The sequence below is a fragment of the Mobula hypostoma genome, chromosome 10, assembly GCF_963921235.1.
Source record: "Mobula hypostoma chromosome 10, sMobHyp1.1, whole genome shotgun sequence".
Classification (NCBI taxonomy): domain Eukaryota; kingdom Metazoa; phylum Chordata; class Chondrichthyes; order Myliobatiformes; family Myliobatidae; genus Mobula; species Mobula hypostoma.
The window spans coordinates 88954098-88977845 of record NC_086106.1 but is presented as its reverse complement, the minus strand read 5'-3'; the positions used below and the strand labels follow the sequence as shown (position 1 = coordinate 88977845).

The 23748-nt window shown below is 39.9% G+C and overlaps 1 protein-coding gene across 1 annotated transcript in view; it reads left to right on the top strand.

Annotated features, from left to right (window-relative positions):
* Window positions 1-20241, top strand: part of LOC134353024 (ADP-ribosylation factor-like protein 6) — a 29326-nt gene extending 9085 nt beyond the window's left edge. Inside the window, exons 4-7 of the mRNA XM_063060823.1 lie at window positions 8257-8318; window positions 11678-11807; window positions 15621-15676; window positions 20137-20241. Coding sequence (XP_062916893.1) covers window positions 8257-8318; window positions 11678-11807; window positions 15621-15676; window positions 20137-20168 — 280 coding nt within the window. The 3' untranslated portion in view covers window positions 20169-20241. The remainder of the gene's footprint in view (window positions 1-8256; window positions 8319-11677; window positions 11808-15620; window positions 15677-20136) is intronic.
* The last annotated feature ends 3507 nt before the right edge of the window (window positions 20242-23748 follow it).

Genomic DNA, 23748 nt, shown 5'->3' with positions numbered 1-23748 from the left:
AAAAAACAAGTATAGGTTTCACATGCTAGGTCTGTATTTGAGCCTGATCATGTCACTTAGCAAGAGAATGTTTTTTCAAAGTCTTGCATAAAATTGTGTCTCAGGCTATATTTTTATTAATATTGCTTCAGCTTATTGCTTCAACTTTACTATTCAACATTGTCAATAAATTTTCCTGTTGTAAATAGCATTAATTAAAATCAATTTACAACCTTTATTTAAATTAAATTACTGAGTGAACCTTTAGAAAAATTAAATCCCATTTTGGCTTAAGACAGTTATTTAACAAAAATTTATTATGTTTCCCTTATGAGTTTTTAAAATTTATTAAAGGGAATTAAAGATTAAGGAAAGGTATGCTAAGCTTAATGACCTGCTTTTTCAAGAAAGGTTGGCCAAGAGTTCATTCTCTACTCAAAAAAGCATTAACAATTATTTCTGGATTATTACAGTGTCTATAAAAAATACTCTACCCCCTCCCCCAGAAGTTTTCATGTTTTATTTTTTGAGGTCTAGACTCTGACTCCAGGACATTAACTTTGTTTTTAAGCCATTCCTGTGTAGCTTTGGCTTTATGTTTGGGGTCATTGTTTTGCTGGAAAACTAATCTACTCCCATGTTGCAGTTCTCTTGCAAACTGCGTCAAGTTTTCCTTCAGGATTTTCCTGTATTTTGCTGCAATCATTTGACCTGCTACCTTCACAAGCCTTCCAGGGCCTGCTGTAGTGAAGCATTCCCACAGCATGATGCAGCCACCACCATGCTTCATGGTAGGAATGGTATGTTTTTGATGAGGTGCGGTGTTTGGCTTACATCAAACGTAGGGTTTAGTCTGATGGCCAAAAAGCTCAATTTTAGTTTCATCAGACCATAGAACCTTTTTCCAGCTGACTTTGGTCTCCTACTTGCCTTCCGGTAAACTCTAGCTGAGATTTCATGTGAGTTTTTTCAACAGTGGCTTTCTCTTTGCCACTGTCCCTTAAAGCTGCAACTGGTGAAGCACCTGGGCAACAGTTGTTGTATGTGCAGTCTCTCCTATTTCAGCCACTGAAGCTTGTAATTCCTCCAGAATTGTCAAAGGTCTCTTGGTTGCCTTCCACACTATTCCCCTTCTTGCATGATCACTCAGTTTTTGAGGGCGGCAGATTTACAGCTGTTGTACATTCTTTCCATTTCTTGATGATTGACTTCACTGTACTCCAAGGGACATTCAGTGACTTGGAAATATTCTTGTTTCTATCTCCTGACTTGTGCTTTTCAATAACCTTTTTGCAGAGTTGCTTGGAGCATTCTTTTGTCTTCATGGTGTAATTTTGCCAGGGTAATGACTCAGTGGTTGAACTTTCCAGATACAAGTGTATTTTTACCACAATCAATTGAAACATCTTGAATGCACACAGGTCTCCAAAACAGATCTCCATTTAACTAATTTTGTGACTTCTAAAACCAATTGGCTGCACCAGTGATGATTTGATGTGTCATATTAAAGGGGAGTGATTGCAATGCAATCAATTACTTTGTGTTTTATATTTGTAATTAATTTAGACCACTTTGTAGGGATCAGTTTTCACTTTGACACGAAAGAGTCCTTTTCTGTTGATCATTGTCCAAAAAAAGCCAAATTAAATCCGCTATGATTCAATGTTGTAAAACACGAAGACTTCCAAGGGGGTGAATACTTTTTATAGGCAATGTATATCTACAATTTACTGATCACGCTAACGTAACGTGAGCTGTAGATATAATCATTTTTATGCGAGGGTTCCTCCAGGGCAAAAAGTTTGAGATGAGGCTGTTTATTTGTTATTTTCTTTGCAATTTAACAAATAATTATATGCTTGTATTTTAAGTCGTTATATGCACATAACAGTTTAATATGCTTCTAGTGGCTATATAAAGTATAATTCTGGAAAACTCTCTTTGTTCTGCATTAAGCGACTAAGTGTTTTTCATTGGATAATATGGTACTGCAGTACAGAATAATAGATTCTGAATTAGTTAATTCTTATTTATAGATTTGCCTTATCTCTGTAGTATAAAAATAGCTGTTTTATGCTAGGTACCATCTTTAATTTTTCTCTTTCTCTGTTCAACTGGTAAGCCCCTGTGGACCCCTATCACCATCTGTTCAACTTGCCTCTTTTCTATCAACTCTTAATAAAGTGATCATGAAACAACAGGTTTTGTGCTTCTTTCCTCACTTCTGAAGAACCTATGATTTAAAACACCAGAATCCAACAGCGCCTTATTTAAATTGGAGATAACAAGTGCAGATTTTATCTAATTGGAGGACATGGGGTGGTTTGACTGGATATCACCATTATTTGTATGTTTACAGCTTTAATCTTGCCAAAGGAGGACCAAGTAAAAATGTTTTCTTCAACTTCTTTATTGTGTGTGAACGTGTGTGTTTGGAGCGCGATTAAGGACAAAATGTCGGCTTGAAGGTGAATGACAAGTTAATTGCTGTTGGAGGAGATAAGCAGATAGATTGCTTGATTAAGAAGTAAGGCATAATCATGACGTGTGTTGTGGTAGTTAAGGATTGTATTCCTATGCCACTCAGTTAGTCATTCCCACATGGGAGGAGTTCACACATTGCACAAGTAGCATTATCAATGAAGTTCAGTTGGATATCCTGGATTCTGGCCTTCTGGTGTCTCTCTGCACTATCCCTCAATGTCAAACACAACATGGTATCAGAAGTGATTGATTATCGATGAATTGGTGCTACAGACCAAGTGAGAAACCCAACAAGCAAGAATTTACAGTAAGACTATTCTTGTTTGCATATATCTATGAAAATATCCAGAAACTTATCAACCTAAAATAGTTGTTACACGTATGCATCATGAGGCTAAGCTGAGAACTGGCCAGGGTTGCTAGATAACACCTTCAGGCTGCATCCGAAAATGGGGATACATTGTAATAATCTGTGGGCCACTAGCCTGGGGACACAGAGACACAGATACAGCAGAGAAGTCAGTCAAACTCTCAGGGAGAGACTTTTATGGTCCAAATAAATAAGAAGATAGATAAACCGATATCCCACCTCTCCCGGAAGTTCCGGGAGTCTCCCGCATATCAATAGTGGCTCCCTGATGCCTGCAAATTATATACAATGTCCCAGAAATTGATTTTTTGAGAGCGAGCGTGAGAGAGCGAGCGCAGGAGCAAGAAAGCAAGCGCAAGAGAGCAAGCGTGAGTGAGAGTGACCACGAGAGCGAGAGCAAGAGCGAGAAGGCAAGCAAGAGAGAGCACGCGAGAGCAAAAAAGCAAGCGCGAGTGAGAGCGACCATGAGAAAGAGAGAGCGTGAGAGCGAGAACAAGAGCGAGAAAGCAAGCACGCGCGTGAGAGCAAGAGCAAGAGTGAGAGAGTTCCAAAAAAAAAGTCAGAGTGGCAGAGTGTTCCAAAAAAAATATAAACCGTACGTCACCCCAGACTACACTAAAGTGTACCCCTGCCTAATATGGGTCAAAAATAATGACAGTGTTGTTCGCTGCACTGTTTGCAACAGTGACTTTTCTATTGCCCATGGTGGGTTAAGACTGTAAAAGACATGTTGAGGTGAGTTTAACAGGTGTCATTCGTTCATTAGCATAGCGAACATTATTTAAACTAGCTGGCTAGCTGTTAAGGAGCTACTCTATTGCAGACATCCCACCTCTCCCGGAAGTTCCGGGAGTCTCTGGCAAATTGATGGTGCTGCCTCCCTGAAATGAGTTTTTGCAGGGTGGGATGTCTGGATAAACAAACAGGAAAATAGAGCAATTACCTGCAGTGCCTACATCTACTTACTTTATAAAGCTCCCCGAGACATTTGATTTTGCTAAACAAGTGGACTTTGGGAAATGGCTCTGATGCTTTGAGAGTTTTAGAATTGCAAGCAACCTCACTCAGACTTTAGAAAAGCATCAAATAAGCACAGTGATAAACTGCATGAGTGACAAATCAGATGACATCATGGGTGGATTAGGACCGAGAGATGCCCAGAAAAAGGAGTACAAAACAGAACAGGACAAATTCAAAGAATATTTCACAGGAAAGCAAAATGTGATATATCAGAGGACGAAGTTCAACTCCGGAAAACAGGCAGATGGCAGTAGAGCTCAGCTCAAACAAAAACAAAACAGACAAGTGAAACAAAGAGCAGATAGTGTCCAGCTGCAGGAGATGTAAGTCTGCATTCGACGTCAAAGAGCTATGTCCAGCAAAAGAAGTGAAATGCCATCAATGCAATAGAGTTGGCCATTATAAAAGCCAGTGTCTGTCAAATACAGTTCTAAAGGAGGCCGTGATTCAGACCAAGGAAGAGCTTTCCTTGGGACTCTATATTCAAACAGACAAGGTTGGTCTACTACATTTCAGTTACAAAATGAGGCCATGATGTTCAAAATGGACAATGGGTCAGATGTCACAGCCATTCCTGCATGTCTGTTCACAAAACTGGTAAAGAAAACGTGCATTATGCTAAACCTAACAAAGAGTGTGTTCATGGGGCCAGAGAAACATAAGCTCAGTGTGAAAAGAATGTTTACTAATTCCATCTGTAAAGAAGAGAAACGGTTAAAAGAGAATGTCTGTGGTGTTCAGTTTCTTCTTACCGCTACTGGGGCAACGCGCCATCTAGAAGCTGAACCACACCGCAAGGTTGGATTCGCTAAACAATGTTCAGTGGCAGGAGAAGTACCGGAGTTTTTCACAGGCCTGGTGGTACTGAAAGAAGAATATCTTATCCAACTGAGACCAAGAGTGACGCCTACTCTCTGGCCACAGCGAGGCATACTCCAGTCCCATTGATGAACAAAGTCAACGCTGAACATGAAAGAACTAAATAGAGTGGCTGATCCTTATGATGAGGACCACTCACTGAGGTGCATGCACCTGTTCAAGAATCTCTATCCACTCCAACACTTCCAGGAACCTATACCAGTGTTGTTTATCTGTCCCACCACAGAGATATACTCCATAGCCTAATAGTTTTGGGCAAGTGACCAAAGAGGCAGAATAATCTTCTCACTTTGCCGGATTGTTCAGATAGTCTACCCTGACCTCTATTAGATTTTGTTATTTAAAAAGAGTTCTAATGTTGAAACATTTCACAAAATTAGACTGTTCTTTAAAAGAAAGGAATTGGTTAAAAAAGGAGTAATACAGAGAGAGAGAGACTGTTATAATGTTGGCAATTCTTTTTTGTGTTTATGTAAGCAGCATAAATTATGTGCTATGGGTAAAGTGAACTGAATTGCTCAATTTCGTGACTATAATTTCAATGCAAATCTATAGACAAGAAGTGCATATGTAGTTTTCCTTTTTTTTCAAGAAGGCGAGATGTTGTGGTAGTTAATAGTGGTACAGTATTCCTATGCCACTCCTACATGGGAGGAGTTCACATATTGTACAAGCGGCATTTTCAGTAAAGTTCAGTTGAATATTCTGCACGCTGGCCTCCTGGTGTGTTCTCTGCATGATCCCTCAATATTGAACATAGCAACATGAACATGGAGAGCTGGAGCGATTATGTGACTTTGAAAAGGTTGTGAATTGAATGAGATTTTGGCCTGGGATTTGCTTGAAAATGATAGCAATTCTGTAACGATTTGTTGACGTCATAGTAACAAGAATCATGTGGCCGAACACATTTCTACGTTCAACTGTGAATGCTCGCAAGAAAATGAATCACAAGGTAGTATATGGTGACATATACGTACTTCAATAATAAATTTACTTTGAACTTTGAACATTGGTGGAATTCCACCACATGTAAGCTTCCAGATCTGCTTGTAGGTTCATTGCTAGGTTAAACCTGATGTGGAAACAACTAACTCATTCATTTGTATTTATATTTCACGCCGTGAGAATGAAATAAAAGAACAAAGTGGTTTATCATTTACTATGCGGTTATAAGTGTTTTTAAACATTTTAGGTGATTGTTTTTAAACATGTTTTATTTTGTTCTTAACATTGAAAAGCATTCAAACAATATCAAATACATTCAGAAGAATTGTAAAATGTGGCAGCTTTGGGTGCTGGCCAGATCAGGAGTGTGGGTTACGTGACTGGGATTTGTGCTATCCTGCCATCATGCCCTAATTGAGGCTGTGGACCCATACCAGACAGAGCCTTGTTTGTCAGATCCATGGGCCTTTCAACCAGCAAATTTTTCATTAAGGATGAACCAAAGGTGAGCACCACAGCAGACAAATTGCTGGCCATTTTCTGTGGTAAAAGAGATGTAGTCAATCCAAGTTTGATGGGTTCGGGGACAGGGCCAGGAGGCTGGGGGCGGGGGCAGTGTCAGATTACAATATTTTTTAACCTGTAGCATACTGTATTGGGATTTAGAAACATAGAAACATAGAAAATAGGTGTAGGAGTAGGCCATTTGGCCCTTCGAGCCTGTACCGCCATTCAGTATGATCATGGCTGATCATCCAACTCAGAACCCTGTACCTGCCTTCTCTCCATACCCCCTGATCCCTTTAGCCACAAGGGCAATATCTAACTCCCTCTTAAATATAGCCAATGAACTGGCCTCAACTGTTTCCTGTGGCAGAGAATTCCACAGATTCACCACTCTCTGTGTGAAGAAGTTTTTCCTCATCTCGGTCCTAAAAGGCTTCCCCTTTATCCTCTAACTGTGACCCCTCGTTCTGGACTTCCCCAACATCGGGAACAATCTTCCTACATCTAGCCTGTCCAATCCCTTTAGGATTTTATATGTTTCAATAAGATCCCCCCTCAATCTTCTAAATTCCAGATAGTATAAGCCTAGTCGATCCAGTCTTTCATCATATGAAAGTCCTGCCATCCCAGGAATCAATCTGGTGAACCTTCTTTGTACTCCCTCTATGGGAAGAATGTCTTTCTTCAGATTAGGGGACCAAAACTGCACACAATATTCCAGGTGTGGTCTCACCAAGGCCTTGTACAACTGCAGTAATACTTCCCTGCTCCTGTACTCGAATCCTCTTGCTATGAATGCCAGCATACCATTCGTCTTTTTCACCGCCTGCTGTACCTGCATGCTCACTTTCAATGACTGGTGTACAATGACATCCAGGTCTCGTTGCACCTCCCCTTTTCCAAATCGGCCACCATTCAGATAATAATTTAGATGTAGTTGGTGATACTGTGGATAATAGTGATCTGAAATTATATTTTGAAAAATGAAATGTTTTGTTCTTTTCTCTATTCATAAAGTGATTAGATGAATCGGAAAGTAGTACTTTAATATGTTCTCATAGGAACAACTTGTAGAACAATTTTTGTGTTAACATTTGTATTCTCCATTATTTTATAAAATAATGGGGCAATGTCGGCTCTTTTATGTTTCTTAGACGTCAATGTAATCATATTCAATACTTGATTGTCAGACATGATAACATTCGGGCAGTAGGTATTTTGTTAAATTTGTGAGTCTCTTTCCAGAATCTTGCATGTGAAGCAATTTAAAGAGAAGGGTGGGCTACTTGTCTGTTGGATTATCACATACGAGATGCTGGAGGAACTCAGCAGGTGAGGCAGCATCTATGGAATTGATTAAGCAATCGACCTTTTGAGTTGAGACCCTTCTTCAGGACAAAAAGGACAATAAACATCAACTGTTCATTAATTTTCATAGATGCTACCTGACTTCCTGAGTTCCTCCAGCAATTTTGTGCATGTTACTCTGGACTTCCAGCATCTGCAGAATCTCTTGTGTTTATGTTGTCGGATTATCTTTATTTTCAGAAATAATTTGCTTGGTGTTTAGATTTTGTGATTTAGAAGTTGGTTGCATAGTCTTAATTCGACTGTATTACTTGATATAAATAAATATCATAGGGATAGGTACATAGAGGGGTGGTGCTTTAAGGGAATAGGCCAAATGCAGGAAATTAGGTCTACTTGGATGGGCACTGTAGTGGGCACAGAATTGTTGGGTTGATGGGGCTGTATCCGTGCTGAATTGCTCTATGACTATATTGAGTAAGGTTGGAGCCTATCAAGTTTTGCTTCATGTCTGTGATGTTTGTGCGTGCGTGCGTAGAATATAAAACATATTGGCAGGCAATAGTTTTTGCTTCCATTGTAAAAAGGAAGCTTTTTGATACATTTGTAATTCATACTGTGGACAACAGTGTTTTATGAATAGAATGCTGAAAATGAATACAATTGTTAATTTATTTCTAAATAACATAGTGCCATTTGGTCTCTAGTTGCTTTTGTTTTTATTGCAGGGATGCTCATGCAATTATTTTTGTCATTGATAGTGCGGATAAGCAGAGGATCAGCGTAGTGAAAGAAGAATTAGAAAATCTCCTTATTCATCCAGGTATTCTTGGAATTATGTGGTAGATAATGTAGAGAATTCAGCCCACGTAATTTTTATAAGTCTAAGTTCAAGGTACATTTATCTCCAAAGCATGTACAGTGTATGTCACCATATACAACCCTGATTCATTTTTTGCAGGCATTCACAGTAAATACAAAGAAATACAACAGAATTGATGAAAAATGACACACAAAGATGGACAAACAACCAATGTGCAAAAGCAGTCAAACTGTGGAAATACAAGTAATACCAATAATAAATAAATAAAACCGAGAACATGAAAGGTGAGAATCATATCAGAGTTGGGGTGTGTGAAGCTATCCACGCTAGTTCAGGAGCCTGATGATTGAAATCTAATAACTGCTCCAGAACTCGGAGGTGTGGAACCTAAGGTTCTTGTACCTCCTTGCCAATGGCATAAGTCTGGAAAGGCTGACATTTGTTGCCCATCTCCCACTTACACCAGCCTGTCATAGATGCCACGGCCGAGAAAGCTCACAAATGTCTGTACTTCCTCAGGAGGCTACAGTAATTTGGTACGTTCCTTTGGACCTTCACCAATTTTTAATCGATACATCATAGAAAACATCCTATACAGATGCATCACAACTTGGTATAGCAACTGCTCTGCTGTGACACCACTCTGAATATCCTGGAAACTAGCCTCTCCTCCATGGACTTTTGTCTATACTTCTGCTTGGTAAAGCAGCCAGAATAATCAAAGTTCCCACTCACCTGGATAGTCTCTCCTCTATACCCTCCCATCGAGCAGAAGATACAAAAACTTGCAAGCATGTACCACCAGGCTCAGGACTCTGGTATAAGACCATTGAACAGTTCTCTATTATGACAAGATGACCTCTTGACTTCACAATCTACCTTATTGTGACTTTGGAACTTAATGTCTACCTGCCCTGCACTTTCTCTGTAGCTGTAACACTTTATTCTGCACTCTGTTATTGTTTTACCTTGCACTACCTCAAATGCACTGTTGTAGTGAATTTATCAGTATGAACAGTAGGTTTTCCACTGTATCTCAGAACATGTGACAATAATAAACCAATTATCTTTCAGAAGCTTTTGGTGAATCACCACAGTTCTTTTGATAAAAGTGTTTCATGGTGCTGATTGACTGGGAGGCAGTGATTACAAAGGAAATGGTGATTTATTTTTGTCACGTTGGTATGCCACTTGAACTTTCTGCTAGTAGAGTCCATAACACTTGTTATTTTGATTTACTTTCCTCTCAGCGGAATAAATACTGATATTTATGCTGAAGCAATAGTAATAGTTCCTTGGCTTTTACCAATTTTTGCTAGGGCTATGTTTGGTGATATAGATGGTGAAAGCCTACTGACTTTACTATTTACTTTCCCTATCATTTAGCCTCACTTATTCCACTTCACCCTGATGCTTAATGATCTAGTTGGTGTTCTGGCATCTATTGTTGTCTAACTCTCACTTTCTGCAAGGAAACGCATGAATGTGGCAGTGAGGGTATCCTTCATGATCAACCAACTTCAAACTTGTATACTATTTATGTTTGTACAATGAGCACATTTATACAGTTAAGGGTTACTGTACTGAGAATGTCTCCAGAATTTAAAAAAACAGCCAAATTAGACAAGAAATATTATGTTCAGAAAATGAAAACTAGAAACAGGAATAGGCCACTTGCATCCTCAAATATGCTGAACGTGTTTTTATTATGTACAATATGATAATGGTTGTTTCTTTCCTCAGTTCTCCCATTGACCCAATCCCTGGATTCCCTTAGAGTACAGGTTCCCAATCTGGGTTCCATGGATCCCGTGCTTAATGGCATTAGTCCATGCATAAAAAAAGTTGCCTTAGGGTATCCTCAGTGATTTTGAGCATTCCAAGGATTCACAATTCTCATGTTAATCCTAAACACCGACACTTTCTCTCGAGACTTTGTCATCTCCTAATTCCATCTCCAACTTGTTCCCTCTGCATTTCCGGACTCTCTAGCCGGGGAAAATATTATCTTTGCATCTACTCCATTAACCTCTCTCAGGATCTTGCATATTTCACTGATCTTTCTTGAAAACATTCTTTACATTCAAATATTATTCCTACAAGTCCCAAATTGCGTCACCTACACAAGCCTTCTCTGGAATCAATTTTTTAAAAAGCAGTAAATATTCAGAAGACTGCATTTGTGAAAAAAAGACTTTGTTAGGTTGATGATCCCCAATCATCAAGTGAGACCTCCTATACACTCAGTGGCTAGTTTATTAGTACACCTACACACCTTGTTATTGCAAATATTTAATCAGCCATTCATGTGGCAGCAACTCAATGCATACAAGCATACAGATATGGTCAAGAGACTTGGTTGTTGTTCGGACCAAACATTGGAATAGAGAAGAAATATGATCTAAGTTACTCTGGCCATGGAATGGTTGTTGGTGTCAGATGGTGTGGTTTGAGTATCTCAGAAACTGCTGATCTCCTGGGATTTTCATGCACAACACTCTCTAGAGTTTATAGAGAATGGTGCAAAAACAAAAAAAAAACATCCTGTGACCTGCGGTTCTGCAGGCAAAAATGTTTTGTTAATGAGAAAGGACAGAACAGAGTGGTCAGGCTGGTTCAAGCTGACAGGAAGGTGATAGTAACTCAAATAACCATGTCTTACCTCAAAGGGTTTGCAGAAGAATATCTCTGAATGCACAACATGTTGAACCTTGAAGTGGATGGGCTAAAGCAGCAGAAGACCATGAACATACAGAAATACACTCAGTGTCCACTTCATTAGGTACCTTAGCAACTGAGTGTATATTACTCCAAGTGTCACAATACTAAAGCCCTGCATTGTTGTGGAAAAACTTTTACTGTTGGGTTGCAACCCTTTGTAATAAAGGCCAACATTCTGTTGCTTACATGTTTATTTTTTGTGATCAGAATCAACCAAGACTTTCAGATGAGAATTGAATAGGCACTTAACAGAATAATTTACAGAGCAATGGAAAAAGAACAGGGAAATGGAATTGATGGAATTGTTGTATCACAACCAACATAGTCTCAATGGGCTGACTGACTTATTGCGCCATCACAATTTTATGGACTAGAACGCAGGAAAAAGGCATCAAACATATTTTGACAATGATGTGTTCTTTTTCTCCTGGTCAAAATGAGTAACCTTGCATTGGCTGAGATTATACACCATTTCCCATTTTCTTGCCCTATCACTTAACTTTGCATATTCAATGCATTCTCACTTTCTTATCTTGCTTTGTATGTTTAAAAAAAAGGATATTGTGATTGTGTTCTCACATGCTACACAGAAATGTATTTGCATAGGAACTAACAGAACATCATATTTGTACTTGCAGATGTTAAACACAGACAAATCCCCATTCTTTTTTTGGCAAATAAAATCGATCTGAAAGATGTTATGCCATCAGACATGCTCACCCAGATATTGAGACTTCATAACATCCAGAAAAAACGTTGGCATCTATGGTAGGTGAAATATCTTGTTATGGTAGATTGGAGAAACAGATCATTGTGTTGATGGATGTTACTTAATTTCACTGAAAAATATAAGATCCATAATTATTTAAAACACGAATTGTACTGGATCATAATGGTATTCCATTTATTGTTCATAGATGTCAAGAATATTCATACACAAGTTAATACTGTTAAAAATATAAACATACCATTCTTGAATAATTGATTGCCAGAAATTGCAAATTGCAAATTAAATTTAAAGGCAGGTTTCATTTTGTAGGAGATGGTGAATTTTTCAAAGGTGGGTTAGACATTGATAGTTGAAGAAATAAGGATGTGCCTATGAAAGGAAAGAATTTTATTGCATTCAAAGTCAAGAGGTTGTTTTATTTTATGTTTGTTGATGATGGAATGAAAGCCTTAATTTAATTAGCAGGTCCACAACAGAACCAACTTCAGAGCAAAATAATGTCAAGCAAAGCTGTGACCTTGCACTAACAGTCCTTTCTTACTGAATTGCTGTCCCTTGCTTCCAATAAATTCCTCAGTAGATTAAAACTAATCTATAGGATTAACAATATCAGATTTTAGCACTAGTCTTTAGTCACTAACAAACAGCAATCTATTAGAAAATGCTGGATATGTAAAGTTATATTCAAGGCTCTGGTGACATACGTAAAAGAAATATCTAGGATAGCTCTAGTTATGATCATTAAAGGAAGAGAGAGAGAAAGAAGATGAATATACTCTTCGTGGGTTTCCAGCCGGGTACAGGTATTGATTATAACCAATGTTTTGATGACAAACTCAGCCATCTTCATCAGGGATGATGCCTGGGCATGCCTATTCTGGTGGTATTTATACTGCCATCCTCTGTCCCTCCCAATTGGTTAGTCCTCATTCAATCAGGGTTCCGTTCTCCCACCATGTTTACAATCGAATTCCAGTTCTTACTTGGAGTGAGATCTTCATTTTTGTTATAATTCTTATCTGCTAGTTTCATTTCAATAGCTTCCTTTACCAGATGGTCCCAAAAGCCGTTGGCATGGCACAGTCGTCTTGTGCCATCAAAACCAATCCTATGGCCATTACCAATGCAATGTTCTGCTACTGCCAGTTTCTCCGGGTAACCCAAAAGGATACACCTCCTGTACTCCTTGATGCAGGAGTATCCACCATGCGACCCATCTGGCTGATACACGCTACCCCACATTCACAGGGAATCCTGTAAACACCAGCCAACCTGAGTCCCTGGTCATCTTTGACCCACATAAGCTGTGAGTTGAGCTTCCTTATGGGTTTATGGGTGGTTTAATCCAGCATTTATTCATTTTATATGATGGGAAAGCACTGGATTCTTTTTCAGAGAAAGAAGATGTTTATAAACTTAAGGAAATATGAAGTTGAAGGGTAAAAGCACAATACAGAGCATGTGTGCAAAATTAGTAACTTCTCAGAGGAACCAACAATGAATAAAATGGGTTATATGTTGGGAAATTAAATTTCACAGGAGTCCAAAATACAACTTGCTCCATAGTGGGAATATTAAAGGCATGAACTTCAATGGTCTGACAGTCCTCTCTCTCAATCTCCATTTTCATTATATTACATGACCATTTTTTACTCATCTGCTATCAAAACCTTCATTCATGTCTGTGATGTGACTGGACAGTTATTTCAATTAGTCCCTCATTTTCACCCATTTTAACTTTATGTTCATTCAAAACTCTGAAGCCCATCTCTTAACTTGTACAGGCAACCCTGGCATTACTCAGGGATTGTGTTTCTAAAAACTGTCCATGTTGCAATTTTCTGTGATGCAACCCCCCCTTTTATCCCGTTGAAACCCATGTTAATAATGGAGAAGTGTATGGGATACCTTTCTTGCACATTTAGTCATTTTATCGTCAATCACAATCACTGCCCTTATTTAAAATTAGACTTGGGGGATTAGATTCTGGGGATGGACAAGGCTCGTGCAAACAAAACAATAAATGGTGTCAATTTTCATTTTTAATCACTTAGTACTGTGGGGTATTAAGAGAAAGTGGCTCACATATGGAAAAACAGTGGCAGTGTTGCCCTCTGAGACATCTATTCACATGTGTTTGGATGGGAGAGGGCATGACAAATTAGGGACTTTGCTGTGATTGTCAACCCAGTCGATGCAGTGATGTCATATCCACATATTTTGCCCCACAATGTTGAATGACAAGATTTGTTTCTTTTGCATTTTGTCATTATTCCTTTTCCTACTTAAATTCAATAAAAGTAAAATTTGATCCATAACTCAAGATTTTCGGTAGTTATTTGTGAATTCCATACAAGCAAATTTCTCTTACCCAAGCAGCTATAAGGTGGAGGTCAACTGTATCTGTATCTGTTTATTCATCACACATATGATTATAATGTACATTGGTTATTTGTTAGGCACAATTCAATTTTAAAATACCCTTCATTGTTTCTAAATCCCGGCATATCCCTGCCTCTCCCTGTCTCTGTAATCTCCTATTCTATAACTTCTCGAGATATCTTTGCACTTTCAATTCTCCGTTTTGAGTAACTCAGATTTTAATTGCCGTGTCTTTTCTGTCAAAGCCCTAAAGCTCTGAAATGCATTTATTTAACCATTACACATCACTCTCATTTTCCTCCTTTAAAGCACTCCTCAAAATCTACCTTTGACCTATTCTTCGGTCATTTGTGTTGGCTTTTTTTATGGGCTGGCAATTAAATTTGTTTGTAGAAGTTAGGGAGAAGCACATGGAATGTTCTCTTTCATTAATGGTATTATAGAAGTACATTTTTTTTCAATTGAGTGAAATCTTAATTTCAAAAACAAAATTAAAATATTTTAAAAAATTGCTTCATTGTTTTGAATACACTTTCCCCATCTTTGGACATCTCTTGTACTGTAGGTCAGGAGAACTTGTAGAAAGAAGTCTTAGGCTGCAGAAAGGTATTGATTGATAGGTGAAGAGCGCTGAAAATCTGCAGATGGAATTTAATTCAGACAAATGAGAGGTTATGCATTTTGGGAGCATTAATGAGGCTAGGACATACACCACAAATGGTAAGGTTTTAGGGAGTATTGTGGAATAGAGGGAACCTAAAATACAAGTCCTCATATCCTTGAAGGTGGCAACATAGATAGATAACATGATTAGGATGGCATATGAGAAACTGGCCTCTAGGCAGGCCAATGAGTACATAAATTGGGAAGTTATGCTCCAACTTTGTAAAATCGCATTTGGAGTACTCTGTGTAATTGGGATCATTAAAATATAGGAACGATGTATCAGCAATGAAGGGTGTGCAGAGGAAATTCACCAGAATATTGTCTGAGACAGAGCTGGTCAGTTTTGAGAGAAACTAGAGAAGCTAAGTGATCTCTCCTTGGACCAGAAGAGTTTAAGAGGGGACATGAATGACTTGTATAAAATTACAAGGGGTAAGGATAGGGGAGTCTACAATAAACCTTTCACTACTTTAGAAGTAGATAAAACTAGACACATAGATTTAGGATAAGGGGAAGGAGATTTAGATGAGGCAGTCCACCTTCACTCAGAAGGTGAAAGTAACTGAAATGCACTGTTCTGTGAGTGTTAAATCTCCTGACAGTAACTAAGTATCCAGAGGAGCACTTGAATCACTTCGGCATGGAAGCCCATATACGAAGTGCTGTGCATGGCATTGATACAGAAAGTGCTCCCAGGTTGGTGTGGATGAGTTGGGCCCAATGGTCATTTCCTTTCTGTATGGTTCTATAATCGGGAAAATGTTTTATGAGCAGCATTGTCATTTTCATCCTTATGTTTGTAGTCCCTGTAGTGCTCTGACAGGGGAGGGACTTCAAGAAGGAATGGAATGGCTGCAAGGTAAGAGTAGAGGGTACTTTATCCAATTATTTACATTTACATTAGTGTGTTGTTCATGCAGCACGTTCTGCAGTTTGAAAAGTGATTTGGAAATCAGACACTATTCTGACCTGGCTGTCTAGTGTAGGATTGGATGTGCAGTATATCCTTCCTAGAAAAGGCAAGCTTTGTAGTGTCATCTTAGTTTCCATACACCACAGCTTGTTATTCTGTTCTTGAATACTGTATATTGCCGTTGTAGTGCAATTGGTTTCATGATTTTTGTAACTTATTTTTCTTGTGTAAGCTGTTATGGAGGGATATTGTGCAAGATGAGAAACCACAAATCAAAGACTGGCAATATGGGTGGGTCATTGTCTTTTGCCCGGCAGATTCAGGAAAATTAAAGAAGAGGTGGTGAATTAACAACATACTGAAGAATCCATTCATATATATTAACCTATTTCATTCTATCCTCCCACTACCTGGCCATTGTACCCCACATCCTGCCACCACTCAAGTCTTACCACTTACTGCCCACTGCAAAGTCCCCCTAGAACAATTCTTCTATGCCTACTCTAAAGAGTTGACCAGTGTCATTTTAGTAGAAACAATACAACCAATCCAAGTACATCAATAAACAAATTTCATTCCCAAGGCTGCAGTGAGTGACTCACCTTATGACATCCCAAAGCCTTTCTACTATCTGCAACACATATAAGAATAGTGATGAAATGCTCTCTGCCTGCCTTGATATGTGTATCTCCAATAACATTCAAGAAATCCAATGTTCACAGGACAAAATAGCTTACTTGGCTGACACTTTATTCAGTGCTGGAATTAAAACTGATTTATCATCGTTGGGTCTACCCGAGATACAGTGAAGGGCTTGTCTTGCATACTGTTGATACAGATCACATCATTACACGTACCAGCGGTAAGAACATATTAGACCTGTTAATACCAACATGCTGCTTCCAAGGCTGTCTGCCCCGCCTCACCTTGGATACTCTGACGACTTACCTATTATACTAATTCCTGCATACAAACCACTGATTAAATGGGACAAGTCAGCTCAAAGAGAGACAAAGACCTGGTCAGGAGGTGCAACCTCAGCATTATGGGACTGTTTTGAAAACACAGACTGGAGCATGTTCAGGGAGGTGGATACCTATGACCATCACATTAACATTGATGAAAATGTGGGATCTGTGACTGGCTATATAGAGAAATGCATTGAGGGTATCGCTGTGATTAAATACATCTCTGTGAGGGCAAATCAGGAGCCATGGCTAACAGCAGAGATCTGGGCACTGCTGAGAGACTGGGATGCTGCCTTCATTTTGGGGAATAAGAAAGCACTTTCCCTATGTCAGGAAGGCAAACAGGATAATTCAGAGAGAATTTACAGCTATTTACATCAGGAATGCATGTGGCATGCATTCAAACCATAACAGACAAGTCCTGCATCAATGACAGTGAAACCTCTCTTCCTGATAGGATGAATGACTCTTACGTACAGTTTGATGACGGGATGATGTACTGCTGAGGAAGGCCCTCCCCCCACCTGAGGCACAGGCACTCTGTCTGGCCGCAGATGACGGAAGGAAGACCCGAGCTAGGGTCAACCCACGTATGATTGCAGGGCCTAATTACATACCTGGTCAGTTGCTGAGGGACTGTGTAGCCCAATTAACTGATCACCCCCGTGCCCAAGAGGATGACATTACCTGCCTTAATGACTACCATCTAATGACACTGATCTCAGCAACAATGAAGTGCTATGAGTGGCTGGTTATGGACCACATTAAATCTCATCTTTCTGCTATATTGGACCCTCTCCAGATCACTTAATGTACAAATTGGTCCACTGACAATGACATAACCTCTTAACTCCACTCTGTCCTGTCCTACCTGGAAAATGGTGTTTCGTACACCAGGCTGCTGTTAACCAACTTCAGCTTGGCATTTACTATGGTCATCCCTGAGAAGCTGGTAGGTAAACTATCCTTGTTGGGTATCAACACCTCACTTTGTAACTGGATCTTGGACTTTTGGACAGGAGACCACAGTCAGTTCTTTTGGCAGCAACATTCCCAGCTCCATCACCGGTATACCCCAGGGATGTGTGCTCAACCTGCTGCTGAGGCATGACTGTACCGCCAGATCCAGCTCAAGCCAAATCATTAAGTTCTCTGATGATAGCCGTATCAATGATGAGATGGTGTACAGAGAGGAGATATAGCAGATTGTAGAATGGTGTGAGCATAACAACTTGAGTTTCAAAGTGGACAAGACTAAAGAGATAATGGAATCTAGGAAGGTGGAGGCTGATAACTCCTCATTGCACATAGGTAGCTCCTCTGTAGAGATTGTTAGAGCCAACAAATTTTTGGGAGTGCAGATACTGGACTATCTCACCTGGTCCCTCAACACCATCTCTTTAATTAAGAAAGCACAGCAGCATTTCCACTTCCTGAGGAGATTGAGGTGAATGAGGCTCCCCCCCCCCACCCGCCCACCTTTCTAAGGGCACAACGGTAGTTAGCATGATGCTACTACAGCTCGGGGGTGTCGGAGTTCTAAGTTCAATTCTAGCGCCATCTGTAAGGAGTTTGTACATTCTCCACGTGATCACATGGGTTTCCTCTGTTTACTACGGTTTCCTCCCGAAGTCCATAGACTAGTACCAGAAGAAGGCCAGCAATATCATGAAGGATCCCACCCATCCTGCTCCTGGACTGTTTGTCCCACTCCCATCAGGGAGGAGGCTATGTAGCATCTACACAAGGATCACTAGATTCAAAAACGGTTTCTTTCCCACCTCCCTCAACTAAATCACCCCACAGCACCCCACACTACCACTACTTTATCATTTCCTGTCAGAGTCACCTGATGTACAGACACTCCTCTGCTTGTGCATCCACTTTGAGTTTTCTTTCCTGCTTTAAACCAAAGTCATCAGGCTTATTATTGGTCTAATTCTCAGGGTTGAGGAAATCTACTTTAGATGTCACAAAGTTGGAGCAACAGGAAAGTGGACTGCATGTTAACCTTGTTATACTGTAATTGAGTCATATCTTACAAAGAGAACTGGGTGTTTGCTGGAATTTTCAAAAATGTATACAATACTGCTACACTCTTATTGAAGAGTTGAAATTCTATTGTTGGCCAAAGAGAACTACAGTCTACAAATCAGTGAATTCGAATGAATCAAGGCCATTTGAAGAAGACAAGCCAATTGTCTTTATTCTTGCCATGAGGGAGTAAATGGACGCTGCCATTTTATGAAGAGACACCTTTTGTGAGCTAAAGTTGATCAGTGTTTTAAAGTAGACACAACGATGCTCCAGATAATCTGCTGAACTCACGATCGATTCCAAATAAAAAAGTTATTTGTAAGGTGTTCTTTGGTTGGATATAACATGCAGTTTTGTGAATGGTGTGGTTTGAAGCTGTTCTGCATGATTCAAGCCCGTTCCTGATTGAGAACAAAGAGTCATAAATTATTAATTGTCACTTGCTGGGAAGAGGGTAATAAATGGATGCTGGCCTGGAGCAAAGCCAATAACAAGGTGTTAAAGGCCGAACACATGACCTACAAACAATGACACTGGAATGTAACGTGAATTGGTAAGGAATGAATATAAAAGCAGACACTTCAAGTGTGCTGTAGCAATGACTTGGTAGGAGGTTCACCATGGTGTATATGAGGTGCCCATGGACATGTGGAGATCCCAAATGGAACTACGAGGAATGTATGGCCAGCAGCAGAAACTCTTTTTTAACTGGTAAAATCATTTCTGTTCTTTAACTGTTCACAGAAGGTCAGGAAAACTTAGAAGTTGTGCACACAGGTACTTGGTTGTGTAAGTTCATGTGTTCTTTTGTTGAGATAATTAAGGTATTTGTTGGTAATTGCAGATTCTTTCTGTGCCTTCCTGATCATTATTAGAAGGGGTGGTTCCTGTAACACTATCCTTAATGCCCTTTTGGGGTTTAAATAAGATTAATTAGATTCATTCTTGTTATTAATTAAACACCACTAAGAACTTCAGGATGTTTTAATGCCAGAAATGCCTCTTCCTATTCATTACACTTCATAATTTTATGGTTTGTCTATATCATGCATAATGTACTATATAATATTTTAGGGGCAAATTTATAATAAAGTTGCATTTGCTTGAACAACTTTGAGAAACACCTTTTCATCTTCATAGCCAACCACAGATAGGTTCTTCATGCTTTAGGAACTCAAACTACTTTTAAGGTGGTTGCAGTAGTTGTTCAAAAAATGTAAGAACTCTAACTTCTGTTGCTTGAATAACTTGATAAGGTAAAGACAGACTTTAACAGGATTAGTTTGAGTGGTTTTGTCTTCTTTGTTTAAAAAGTGGAATGGGACCCAGTATTTATACTCTTCTAAAAACTTCAGTAAACAATGACATCACAATTTCCTTATGCAAATCTATATTTTCCAGATTGCATCATTGAAGAAATGAAAAGGAAATGAACATCCAGGTTGAGCTAACTGAAGCTAGCAGATGTGATTGAAACTGATAAAATTGAATAAACTCTTATCTCATTGTCTCCAATGCTTTGTGTTTATTATGTTGCTGCAAATTTTAAGTGCACTTGTGCATACAAGTACTTGTACAAAACTTGACTAGAACAAAAATTAACAAGAAAAAAGCTGCCATTTAACATCTTGTTTTAAATCTGCAGTTTGATCAGCATATCTGTCAACTCCCTAGATGTCCAGAAAGCTTTCAGCTTTAGGATCCAAATCTTTATAAGTAACAGAGTGAAGACATTTGATAACAGGGCAACCCCTTAACTTTACATTGTACCTACTAGTTCTAGAAATATATGGCTCGTGGAAATAGACTTCCAATATACACCCCACTGAGAACAAATCTTAATCTGATTTCAAAGGACAACTTTCTCATTTCTGACATCATTCCAGTGAGGTTTGCTGCTCCAAGGAAGCAAATCACAAACTGACTATGTGCCAATCCTTTCAAGGCCCTCTTTTACTATCATATTGGTCAGACAGCTAGACAATTGCAACAACACGACATTGAATGGTAGGTTTTGAAATCCTTGCAGACTGTCAGTATTTAGATAGTAAACAGTAACAATAACGATACCATTTAGAAATGCAGACATCCCACCTCTCCTGGAAGTTCCGGGAGTCTCCCGCATATTGATAGTGGCTCCCTGACGCCCGGAAATTATATACAATATCCCGGAAATCGATTTTTTGGAGGGGGAGAGGGAGAGGGAGTGAGCATCCTGGTTGGTCTCTCCTCGTGCTAAGTAGACCTATCAGTTTTCTCTGTGGGCGGGGTTTACAGTTGACTTCAAAAATAATGACAGTGTTGCTCACTGCACTGTTTGCAATGGTGACTTTTCTATTGCCCATGGTGGGTTAAAATGTAAAAGACATGATGAGGTGAGTTTAACAGGTGTCATTCATTCATTAGCATAGCTAACATTATTTAAACTAGCGGGCTACCTGCTAAGGAGCTACTCTATTGATGTCCTACATGATGAGGCCAAACTCCCTGTAGACTTGCTTAAAGTTGTAATAGAATAAACATGATAATATATTATAAGTACATATTTTGATGTCACATTTTCTGCACATACCCAACTTGGTTTACAGATTAGACAAAATCGCTAAACAATGTATTACATACACCCTTGGAGGTTGACTGGGGGTGTGGAGATGCTACCTCCCTGAAATGTGTTTTTGCAGGGTAGGATGTCTGGAAATGATGTTATTTTACAGTTGTCTTTTTAAAAAAAATTATATTAATAATATTGAACAGGATTCTTTCTAAACAAGATGTCAGCTTGTCTAGATGCAGCGTTATAGCACTGTTTTGAAAACGTGGATTGGAGCATGTTCAGGGAGAAGGCTACACACGACCATCACATTAACATTGATGAATATGCGAGATCTGTGGCTGGCTATATCGAGAACTGGACGGAGGACATCACTATTATTAACCACATCTATGTGAGAGCAAATCAGAAGCCACGGTTGACAGCAGAGGTCTGAGTATGACTGAGAGATTGAGATGATGCTTTCAGTTTGGGGAATAAGATGGCTCTTAGGTCAGCAAGAGCTGCACTTTCCCTTGATATTAGGAAAGCAAAATGGAATTATTCACAGAGAATATGCAGCCAGACACCAGAAATACGAGGCACATGCGGCAGGGCATACAGACCATAATGGACTACAAGTTCACCCTGCATATTAACGGCAGTGATGCTTCTCTTCCTGATAGGCTTAAGATTTTTATGCTCGGTTTGATGCATGGAACAAGCAGATGATGCACTGGCGAGGAAGGCCCCTGTTCCCCACGAGGAGCAGGCACTCTGTCTGGCTGTGGATGATGTGAGGAAGACCCTAGCCAGGGTTAACCCACGTAAAGTTGTAGGACCTGATAACATACCTGGTTGGGCGCGGAGGGCCTGTGCAGCCCAGTTAACTGAGATTCTAACAGACATCTTCAACATCTCTTTGGAACAGTTCATTGACTCCACCCCCCCCACCACACCCCAGGCTTCAAGGCAGCTACCATCATCTCAGTGCCCAAGAGTGTAACAGTTACCTGCCTGAACGACTACAGTCCAGTAACTGTGACCTCAACAATAATGAAGTGCTTTGAGTGTCTGTTTATGGATCGTATTATGTCTCATCTTCCTGCTACATTTGACCCTTTCCAGTTAGTTTATCACTCAAATCAGTCCTCTGATGATGCCATAGCCTCCGCAGTCCACTCCGTCCTGTCCCACCTAGAAAATGCTGCCTTATACGCCTGGATGCTGTTTATAGACTTCAGCTCAGTGTTTAATATGATCATCCTTCAGAAGCTAGTGGGTGAACTGTCCCAGTTGGGTCTCAACAGCTCCCTCTATGACTTGAACCTGGACATCTTGACAGAAATGCCACAATCAGTCCGTGTTGACAGAAATATCTCTCGTTCCATCACACTGAGCACTGGCTCCCAGGGCTGTGCTCAGCCTACTAGTGTTCACGCTGCTGACGCATGACTGCATTGCTAGATCCAGTTCAAATTTAATCATTTAGTTTGCTGATGATGTAACAGTGGTTGTCTCTTCAGCAACGATGATGAAACAGCATACAGGAAGGAGTTACAGCAGCTGATAGAATGGTGCGAGCACAACAACTTGAGTCTGAACGTGGACAAGACCAAAGAGAAAATTGTAGACCTTAGGAAAGTGCAGGGTGAGCACTCCTCTCTGCACACACGACTACTCCATGGAGGGAGTTAGGAACACCAAGTTTCTGAGAGTGCACATAATGGACAATCTCAAGACCACCTCTTTGGCAAGAAAGTACTGCAGCATCTCTACTTCCTGAGGAGATTGCGGCAAGTAAGGCTTCACCTCCACCCCCCCACCACCATTTAACCAATTTACAGTACCATCATTCAGAGTGTTCTGACCAGCTGCGTCACTCTCTGATACAGGAATTGCAAGGCATCTGACCACAAGTCCCGACAAAGGATTGTGAGGACTGCTGATCACCAAGGCCTCTCTTCCACCCATTAGAGTTATTTATCTGGAACACCACATACGCAGGGCCCTTTGCGTCGATAGTGATTCTTCTCATCTGTCCAACAATCTCTTTGACCCCCTACTGTCAGACAGGAGGTACTGTAGCATTAGGACAAGAACTGTTAGGATGGGAAACAGCTTCTTCCTCCAGGCTGTAAGGCTACTTAACTCCCTGCAGCCATCCAGGTCTCATCGTGTATGAAGTGCCAGTAGCGTGATACTTTCAAAGTTTCAAAGTAAATTTATTATGAAAGTATGTTTAAATTATACAACCTTGAGATTCATCTGCTTACAGCCAGTCACAAAATACGAAAGCCAAAAGAACCCAAATTAAAAAAGACCAATACCCAATGTGCAGAGAAAAAAAACACAAGTCATGCGAACAATAAAAGTAAGCAGAGCATTCAGAAGCAAATTGAGTCCGTAGATGCAGAGACCAGAGCAGCCAGAGTAGGCCATAGCCTCAGTCTCAGTTCATCACACGGTGGGGCAAATTGCTG